Below are 10,815 nucleotides of genomic sequence, written 5' to 3'. Positions count from 1 at the left end.
GAATGCAGACGCAAACCTTATACCCTTTCACAAAAATTAAGTCAAAATGGATAACAGACCCAATTGTAAAATGCAAAGCCATAAAAATCCTAGAAGATGGGGCTTCCCTGGTGGTGCAGTGGTTGAGAATCTGCCTGCTAATGCAGGGGACACGGGTTTGAGCCCTGGTCTGGGAGGATCCCACGTGCCATGGAGCAACGAGGTCCATGAGCCACAACTACTGAGCCTGCGCGTCTGGAGCCTATGCTCCACAACAAGAGAGGCCACGATAGTGAGAGGCCTGTGCACCGCGATGTAGAGTGGCCCCTGCTTGCCACAACTAGAGAAAGCCCTCGCACAGAAATGAAGACCCAACACAGCAAAAATAAATGAATTAATTAATAAACTCCTACCCCCAACATCTAAAAAAAAAAAAAAAACCTAGAAGATAAAATAGGAGAAAACCTAGATGACCTTGGGTTTGGTGATGACTTTTAGATACAACACCAAAGGCACGATCCAGGAAAATAATAATTAATAAGCTGGGCTTCATTAAAATTAAAAACTTCTGCTCTGTGAAAGAATGAGTAGACAAGCCACAGACTCGGAGAAAATATTTGCAAAAGACATAGCTGATAAAGAATTATTTCCAAAATATATAGAAAACTGTTAAAAACTCAATAATAAAAAACAGAGAGTTCTTATAAAAAATTGGCAAAAGATCTAAACAGACATCTCGCCAAATATGATATAGAAGATAGCAAATAAATACATGAAAAGATGTTCCATGTCATACGTCATGAGGGAAATGCAAATTAAAACAGCAATGAGGGGATTTCCCTGGTGGTCCAGTGGTTAAGACTCCGCACTCCCAACGCAGGGGGCCGGGTCTGATCCCTGGTCAGGGAACTAGATCCCACATGCCGCAACTAAGAGCTTACATGCTACAACTCAAGATCCTGCACACCGCAACTAAAAGATCCTGCAGGCGGCAACAAAGATCCTGAGTGCCAAATAAATAAATAATTAAAAAAATAAAATAAAACAGCAATGAGATACCATTACACACCTATTAGAATGATGAAAGTCCAAAACACTGACAACACCAAAAGCTGGCAAGGATGTGGAGCAACAGGAACTCTCATTCACTGCTGGTGGGTACAGCCACTTTGGAAGACAGTTTGGTGGTTTCTTGTAAAATTAAATATACTCTTACCATATAATCCAGCAATCACGCTCGTTGGTATTTACCCAATAGAGTTGAAAACTTATGTCCACACAAAAACTTGCACATGGATGTTTTACACAAGCTTTATTCACAATTGCCAGAATTTCAAGCAACCAAGATGTCCTTCAGTAGGTGAAAGGATAAATACATTATGGTATGTCCAGACAATGGAATATTATTAAGCATTCAAAAACTTATGAAAAGACATGCAGGAACCTTAAATGCATATTACTAAGTCAAAGAAGCCAATCTAAAAATGGCACATACCATATTATTCTAACTATATGACGTTCTGGAAAAGGCAAAACTATGGAGATAATAAAAAGATCAGTGGTTGCCAGGGGTAGGAGGTAGTAAGTGATGAAAGGTGGAGCATGGAGGATTTTTAGGGCAGTGAAAATATTCTGTATGATACCATAATGATGGATACATGTAATCTATAGAATGTACAAAGCCAAGAGTGAACTGTAATGTAAACTATGACTTTGAGTGATTACGATGTGCAATGTAGGTTCATTAATTGTAACAAATGTACCCCTCTGGGGAGGGATGTTGATAATGAGGAAGACTATGCATATGTGGGTGCAGGGGGTAAATGGGAAATTTCTGTACTTGCCCTCCAATTTTTCTGTGAACCGAAAACTGCTCTAAAAAATTGTCTTAAGAAAAAAAGAAAAAGAAATGAGCTGTTAAGCCATGAAATGACACAATGGAATCCAAATGCGTATTAGTAAGTGAAAGAAGCCAATCTGAAATGGCAACATACTAAGTGATTCCAACTACATGATGCTGTGGAAAAGGCAAAACTATGGCAAGAGTAAACACATCAGAGGTTACCAGGGGTTAGAGGAAAAGGAAGGATGAATAGGCAGAGCTATTCTGTATTATACTATAATGGTAGATACAAGGCATTATGCATTTGTCCAAACCCACAGAATGTACAACACCAAGAGTGACTCATCATGTAACTATGGTCTTTGGGTAATACTGATGTGTCCGTGTAAATTCCTTGATTGTAACAAATGTATTGCTGTGGTGTGGGATGTTGACAGCTGGGGGTGCTGTGAATGTGTGGGAACTCTCTGTACCTTCCGCTCAATTTTGCTGCAAACTCTAAAAGTAGTCTGAAGTCAGCATAGGTAATACCGAAAAACTGCATTCTTAAATCAGTTATAAAACAACCAGTAAGAGTTAATGGTATTCTTCTTGATTGTCCAATAATGTTGAAACAATGAATATATTCAAAACAAAAATGGTGATGCCCGGTAGAATAAACTTGATTAGCTAAATACAGTGACTACCTTTTCATCCTCATTTTCAAATGCCTTTGCATTAGGATACTATAGGCAGAGATGAAAGCAGGAACAAGAGAGAGGAAAATAAACCAGGGTGATAAAAGTGAAGAAATGTTACAGAAATGAGGATTTCAGATGAAGTAAAAGGGGAAAAAAGAAGGTACCAATCACAGAGATCATGGATTGGATGTGTTAACCAATTAATCAATGGTTCTATCAACTTCTGATAAAGATAAATATTTCTAAGAATAAAAAAATGTAATGAAAAAAGTGGGACATAATAATTGAGAAAATGTTATGTGATTTTTAAAATATAAAAATACCAGCTTAGTAACAAAAATGCTTTTCAAGAGTTATGTATATAATTAGATGTTCTGCAGTTGTCAGGTACTGGGGACACCTAAGGAAAAAAAAAAAGGAAATGCACCATATTTATTCAGTGTTGGTGAGTACTGCACCTTAAAGAAGTAACATTCTTTTCTGCAAGGGGCAAATGGACAGAGAAGACCAAAGCAATACCAAAATAGTGTGAATACTGAGCTATTTAGGTAGAGGTGAACATATAATGGCTAATGTATTTAAACCAGAATTTGGTGGTTGCGATTTTTTTGTGTGTGCCCATGGCAGCAAAAGTAGCAGAGACCTAGAAGTAAGAGGCTCCTTTCAGTGGGTCTGAAAGATGTCTGGATAGTTTAGCTTCATTCTCTTGAGGTTTACCAGTTTTTTGGTAAAAGGTCACCAATAGTCATCTTTCAGCCCAATTCAGTCATCTCTTTTCAACCTTGTCTTTTCTAGTTTTTCTAGAGAAATGGCACCAAATATTATTCTCTACTTTTGGAAACTCTTGCTGATTGAGAGATTACTGGGGTTCCCATTTTTCTCCTTCCTTTGCCAATCATTGATTCTCTTGGTTCTTCAGATTCTCTATCATATATATGACTGTGGGTGTGCCTCAAGACACTTGATGACAGAACACGAAAGACGCAGACTTCTTCCAATCATTTATGCCTCAAGGAGCAGAGCTTTTAATCACAGGGTCTAATCTAGACCTTAACTATTCCACAAAACATTTTAAAATTGACTTCTGCTGTATTTTGACAATGTATTTAAAATAAAACTATCACACTTTTTGCTTCATTTTCCATCTTTCATTTGTACGTCTGTTTCCCTGTATATTTTTGGAAAAGCTTTAATTTGTCCTTTTCTTCTCCTCTTAAACTTTGTATAATGAAGATCCAATTTATCCTCAAGCCTTTCCCCTAAGGCTGATGCTCAATAACCTAATTCTTAATTTTCTAGATGATTTAATATTTGGTTATAACACCGTCTTGTCTTCTCCTTGATTAATGTATATATAATTCCCTTTTCAAATGAACTGCAAACTCTTCAGCAATGTAGTATCTTTTATATAATATAGAGCTCTTAAAACTATAAACATCTGCAGAATTCTTAGTTACTGATTGAGGATTTGAAAAAAATCACTTTTTTTTACCCTTTCATTTGTTGTTATAGAATTACATCTATAGAGACAATGCACATATCTCAATTTTCTCTTTAAATCACTGTGAATCTTAGATTTACTTGCCTTGTCCTCCAAGTGCAACTCTAAAAAGCGTAGGTAAGCCACAGGTGCAAATGCATCAGCTGAATGTGTGACTACTTCTGATGAATCCCTGAAATAAAAAAAAATTATAATACATTTATCTACTATGCAAAATCTGTTTTGTGGCAAGTTGCTCCTACTAGTGACTAGAAAAGACCAAAAATCCTCATTTATTTCCACTAGTATACTATTGTCTACATATTTACTACATAGTGATTAACATCTACTTTTAATAATCCAATATTTAATTGGGGAAAAGATTGAGAATATTAAACTTTCAAAAATAAGTAAAGACCTTTTCATCTTTATGAGGACACACAGTTCAACTTTCAGGTTCACTCAAAGCTCTCCAAACAGTTTTACAACTTGAAACTTCTATTCAATTTCATTTTTACAAATTTGGTTGGTATGGGCTACCATTAAACAGTAGTGCTTTATCTTCATTATTCTTTTCATTTTCAAGAGGTAATTCATCCAGTGTTTCACACAAAATCTCAATTATCCTTCACAAAGGCAGTACTGGTGATGGTTTTAAGCTCTAGATGAACTCTTCACACTGCAATATCATTGTTATTAAAATTGATTGTCTGACATAGCAATTACCACATTCAGGTAAAATAGTATGAACTGCTTGCTGGCACCATATGGATACATGTAAATTAACTCAACTTTTATCAAAGATACCCTGTAAAGCACATATGAATAACTAAGATTATGTGTGAAGTTCTAATAACCAATTATTTTTTATTGTTGTTTATTAAGAAAGCAATGGTGTTTTTGTATTTTAACTCAAATTCTAAAAGCAGAAATTTCTCATATCTCTTTAACGCCTTAGGAACTAGTTCCAGTGTTTATATTAGTACATTGTTAGCACTTTAACCACTGTTGTTCAGCAAAATAAATTCTTACTTTGATTCTTTTCCATTAATGTAAAATATTTTTGAATTAACTTTTGTAATGCAAAGTTATTTAGCGACAATAGAAGAAATCTCAAAAGACTAGGATCCGATATATTAAATTTTCATGAGCAAAATATGCTTACTTTTCACTTGAAAGATCAGAGATAGAGAAAAAACAGTTTGATGGTAAAAAAAAAATCAACTACCATTCATGAACTGTTAGTATCAAATACATATCTTGTTAGTGCTTTAAAAAATTACATTAAAACAGGCTTCTATGACTTTAAAAGAAAAATATTATAATAGAAATAAAATAATTAAAGAGCCGGCATCATGAAAGAAAGTAATAACCTGCCTTCACAGACTATCTAACCGAAAGATGCCTCAATGTATAATGAGCAAGAGGAGAAAGAGAAAGAAAAGAGAAGACCCTCTTGCTTTCTACCACCTGTCTCTCTGCCTTGTTAACTCTAGTCTAGTCGTCTTGTCTACTTACTCCAGAGTTGTCTGTTCTGGTCCTATCTTGGTTCCTCAATAGATTTAAATTCTAGTTCCTGTGTTTGACCTCATTCTTACATTAAATTTCAATCTCTATGTTCCCAATCCCAGGTTTGGAAACTGACCCTGAGCCTCAATAATGCCTGATGTAGGCAGCTTGGTCTTGATATCCTTGACAATGGGTACACCAAAACCATGATTAACCTGAACCAGTGATGTGTCAGTGGAAAGGGTTTCGGGCTCTCCTTTCTCTTGACAGTTATTCCCACTAGAAACAGAAGATTGACAGCAAATAGCTCACTTAATTGATACAATTACTGCATTCTGAATCAAGATTGTTATCCAGAGAAAATATATAACATTCTGAACACTAAATGAAGAGGAATATGGTTTTGATGGATTCTATTAAATCCATAATCTCTAATTGACTATCGTCATTTCATTCAGTTATACAAAGCCAGGATCAACTGGGAGACAGAAAATAGATTCAAATCAATGGCTTTTAGCTTCAAACCGAATAATGCCACTACTGCTCTGCTTTTCTTTCATAAACTATCACCTGAAACTCAACTTTCAAGGGTCTCTGGTTTCTGTCTGCTTCATGGATTTCTCTGAAACCGAGAGCAGTATCTGCTGGAATACCCTCAGAGAGACCCAGAAAATTAAGAACTCTACAACAGCAAAAATTCTTTCCAGTTGGCTACCATCCTCCACTTTCCCTATTAATACAAGTAATCAGTGCAGCCCCTTCCTCTTACACAACTGAGGTTTCTCAGTAACCAAGAGCTGGATCCCATGCTCCCTTTCACTGCTGCGTTAGGCTTATCTCTAGTTACGACTTCAAAAGGGCAGCTAGCTGAGTCAGGTCTGAGTCTCTCTTCCCTGACTACAGGCTCTCTCTCAAATTAAGAGATCAGGCCCTAACCCTCTCACTTCAAAACACTGAATTTTCTCGAGGCTCAGCCATGGTCTTGGTTCCTACTTCCCCTCTGAAAAGACAACTGCACGCAGATATTCCCCGTGGGCTCACACTTTTCCTCACAGGACATTTCCAGCATCATTTCTGTGAAGGCTTGCCTGACATCTTCAGACAGTGCTAGTTTTCTGCTTTATGTGCTTTGGTAATGCATTTACAGACCTTTCATAACACATCCACTATATTATAATTATGTGTCTGTGTGCTTGTCTTCCTTCTTAGAGAGGGACCAGGTTTTGTTCGTCTTTGTCTGCCCGTCTCCCCACACTCCACCTCTGGCTCAGTGCAGAATACACTGCCTTATTTTCAATCATTTGTTGAATAAACAAATGTATAGTTTAACTTTGTTAAGTATCTTTACATTTACCCAGTAACTACTGACACTATCAAAAACCCACACTGATTTTTCAATTACCTATCTTCACATGAATACATACATTTTCATACATGCATACTGTATATATATGGATACATGAACATAAGTATACATGTATACCAATAACAATATACGGTTATCTCTAGCATAATAAAAATAATTATATAAATTTAAATACAAGGAAAGTGGTTCACAAATTCTAATAAATTCCCAAGTGATACAGAATAGATATGAGAAGGCAGATAAGGAAAGTACTTGATTCATCCTCATGGCTAAATGCCATATTATGATGCTCTGGGCTGAGTTCTGTCTTGAATAGGTAGAAACGAGAAGTGGGGAAAATGAGTGCATAGTGTTTTAATCATAGAATTGTTCTTCTTTTCATCCCTCCTTCCTTCCCATTGTTTCTTCTATCCATCCATCCATCCCATACACAGCAACTCTGTAGCAGTAGTATATTAATATTGACAATTCAAATGGAAATATGGGGTCGTATCAAAGATTGACATTAAAATTGTGTTCATTAACAGTGAGAAGAAAATTATCACCTTCATTAATACATTGGGATTTTAGTTCTTACTTTTTTTTTTCAAAATACTGGCTATATTCCCCATGTTTTAGTTCTTATTTTTGATATGCATACACATATATTTCAAAGTAAGAAGTAAAAAGAAAGTAGGTTTTTTTAAAAAAAATTTCTTTTAGGCTGCTTTGGGCCTTCATTGCTGCGCGTGGGCTTCTCTCTAGTTGTGGCGAGCAGGGGGGCCAACCTTTGTTACGGTGCGCGAGCTTCTCACTTTAGTAACTTGTTGCACAGCATAGGTTCTAGGTGTGCAGGCTCAGCAGTCGTGGCTCACGGGCTCTAGAGCGTAGGCTCACCAGTTGTGGCTCACGGGCTTAGTTGCTCCGTGGCATGTGGGATTTTCCTGGACCAGGGCTCAAACCCATGTACCCTGCATTGGCAGGTGGATTCTTAACCACTGCGCCACCAGAGACACCGAGAAAGTAGGTTTCTTATTTGAGGACCTACAATTGTCCTCTTTTCTTAAAGACTAGGCTGTAATTCTTTTTGTCAAGGCTCCTCAGGAAAAAACCCTCATTTTCTGATCTAAAAATTTGCATCTGGAGGTGAGTAGTCACATCCTAATTGATGTGAAAAGTAAATTGTAAAATGTTCTAGTCAAAAATTTAAAAGATTACTTCCACACAAAGACTGTTATACCAGTGTTTCCTGAGATTTTAAAAATGTTAGTTGGAATTCGGGGCAAAATGTATCTCATAATAAACTTCTAGAACCACCCTAATTTGTCTAAATTATTTCATTATACAAGAGATTCTATCTGTATTTTTAGGGAAAAAACCCACACCTAATTATAATCAAATCATTTTGCATGCAAAAGTTTATTTTTTCTCCTCATAGTCTCCTTTTTTAACATAAAATTTTGAATTAGACATTTAAAAGGGGATTCCTAATAATCAACTAGTTGTATGCTAACTGTGGAAGATCACTACTATGTCAAATATAACAGGAGAAATTGTTAACTTTGTCCCTGCAAATACATTCTAACTGACAGGATCCAGTATGACTGTCAATTGTTAACAAGTAGTTACCAGGTCTAAACTTATCTTTTAATTGTGTCACATGGAAAACTATCTCTAAATAAAATAACTTTAATTTATATACAGTTTTAGAATGTGCAATGCATATTCATTCACATCATCACATTTAGTGCTTATCAGATAGGTATGATAAGGACATTTTCTATTTTAAAAAGAAGGAAAGACTTTGTATATAGTAGGTGACATTCTTTTTCCATTCAACAACTACAACCTCTAGTTATAACCTAAGAAAGGAATACATAAAAGTGAAATAGGATATTTAAAACTAAACAATAAATGAAAAATTAATTCCACGATATTTAACGTTTATCAGTGCCTACTACTGTGTGTTCTGAGAGTTCAGATATGAGGACAAGCACTGGAAGCAGTAACAACCAAAGCCTTTAAAAATGGAAGGATTTAGCAAAGTGGGGATAAATGGGAAGGCAATCTAGCGAAAAGAAATCAAATAACAAAGTTATAAAGCTGAGGTGAGGCAGAGCCTATGAAGAAAAAAATCAAAGAACATGATTAAGCATCAGAATCAGATTAGTGATTAGCTGATAACTGAGTAAGAAAGAAATGTCAGTTCTTCCCCTTCTGTTCTCAAGGTACACACTTGTATGTTAGCACTTACAGTATTGCTGATTTGCCTCTCCATTCTTACAGAAGAACTTTTACAGAGCAGGGTGGCAGCTTGCAGAGTTCCACCCACATAATTATCCTCAACAAATGGTTATCCAGTTCAACTGAACAGTTCATTTTGGCACTAGAGGGTTCTAATACACCTTCCCTGACATCCTTCTCTTCAATAGCATGATTAATTCCCATCATGTCATTGTCTCAGTCAGGTTAAGGTTTCTCTATCTACACAATGATGAGGTGAAAGATTCATTTTTCAGGTCTAAAGTACTATGATAAATAAACCTTATGGTTATGTAGTACAAAGCAGTACATTTCTTATAATTCTATGATGTCCATAAAGACTTCTGGGTGCTCCAGGACCTCAAGTTGTCCAATAAACAGGAAGAGTATTATTCTTTGGCCTTCTTTCTTATTGTGCTTTTTATTTTTTTCTAATTTGGTTAGTCTAATAAGTATATTGCAAGTTTCCTATTATACTATAATTTCACCCTAGCATGGAAATGTTTTTCTTGAATAACCAAACAGTATTATTTCATAGAAGTAATGCCTAAGGCACAGTTCATTCAATGAATTGTTTTGTGATCACTGAAGCCAGAAAAAATACCTCCCGTTTATGAACTTATTCTTCTGACTCTTACCCTCTACCATTTTGTGTCACGATTTTGTGCAGATGTGTCTTCCTTCCACCTTTCTGGAGACAGGAACTATGTTTCAACATCAGTGGTGCCCAGTAGAATGCTTTAGACATAATAGGTACTTGATATATATTTGCCAAATATATTATTATTATGTTTGATGATTATTAATGGAAAAGAAGTTAGAAGAAATGAGAGAAGCAAGAGTGGGTGAATATTGCGTAGGGTAATGAAAAGGTCTTGGCTATGTTTCCCAAGATAAATGTAATTTTTAGAAAATTCACCTGGAGTTGTCTTAACTTCTTAGAACATTCTTTCCCTCATTATTAATATGTACAAAGAAGTCACCTTTCAGTGTTGAAAATATTAAAGCTGTCCATTTGATACAAGATTCTAGTCTTTCATCAGATGAGGTTTCTGAAATCAAGCATAATTCTGACAACCTTTTCAAGAAGCTGAAGAACTTAGGAAAAGCAAATAAAGTGCTCTCTTAGCATATGAGAAGAGTGATATAAATTAGAGTATGGATAATAATGTTAACAAACTGAAGAAAGTGCCTATTTTTTGCTACACGAATTTTAACAATTTACGGCAAAGAAATCACACTATTCACCATAAAACAGAATTCATTTAAAAACAAAGTTTATATGTAAAAATAACCCCAAATAATTGAAGAGAAATATTTAGTATTACCATTCTAAGATATTAAAGCCAAGAAAAAGGAAAAAGAGAACAGAGTTAATGGAACCCACAGGCTACTGATGTGGCAGTTTATCAAATGTAGCTGTAATGAAAGATAAATAACACAGGCAATTCACACTTCATGAAAGGATAAAAGTGTCAGTGTGTAGGTACCAGTTTTACTGCAGGCCATAATCAGCAAGTAAATGAAAGTGCAATGTCTAAAAAGTTTATAGGCTTCTATGAAGGCCTCGTCTTGTCATGTATTGATTTAGGTATTCAGACGACTTCACTGGTATTAAACAAATTGAGTGTTTGTGAACTTGGAGGACATGTTCTGTTTCTCTTAACAAAAGTTGCCTCCAGCTTAATGTTACGTTGCTTCCATCACTTAAATTTGA

At 35.6% G+C, this 10,815-nt stretch overlaps 1 protein-coding gene across 1 annotated transcript in view; it reads right to left on the bottom strand.

Moving 5' to 3' along the window:
• Positions 1-1,276: 1,276 nt before the first annotated feature.
• DPH6 (diphthamine biosynthesis 6) overlaps positions 1,277-10,815 on the bottom strand; it is a 174,638-nt gene continuing 165,099 nt past the window's right edge. Inside the window, exons 8-9 of the mRNA XM_082618128.1 lie at positions 4,088-4,175; positions 1,277-2,902 (exon numbers count right to left, since the gene is read on the bottom strand). Coding sequence (XP_082474254.1) covers positions 2,849-2,902; positions 4,088-4,175 — 142 coding nt within the window. The 3' untranslated portion in view covers positions 1,277-2,848. The remainder of the gene's footprint in view (positions 2,903-4,087; positions 4,176-10,815) is intronic.

The sequence above is a fragment of the Mesoplodon mirus genome (assembly GCF_964341445.2).
Source record: "Mesoplodon mirus genome assembly, chromosome: 4".
In the NCBI taxonomy this organism is placed as follows: domain Eukaryota; kingdom Metazoa; phylum Chordata; class Mammalia; order Artiodactyla; family Ziphiidae; genus Mesoplodon; species Mesoplodon mirus.
The sequence above is the reverse complement of the archived record's forward strand: the minus strand, read 5'-3'. Positions and strand labels throughout refer to the sequence as shown.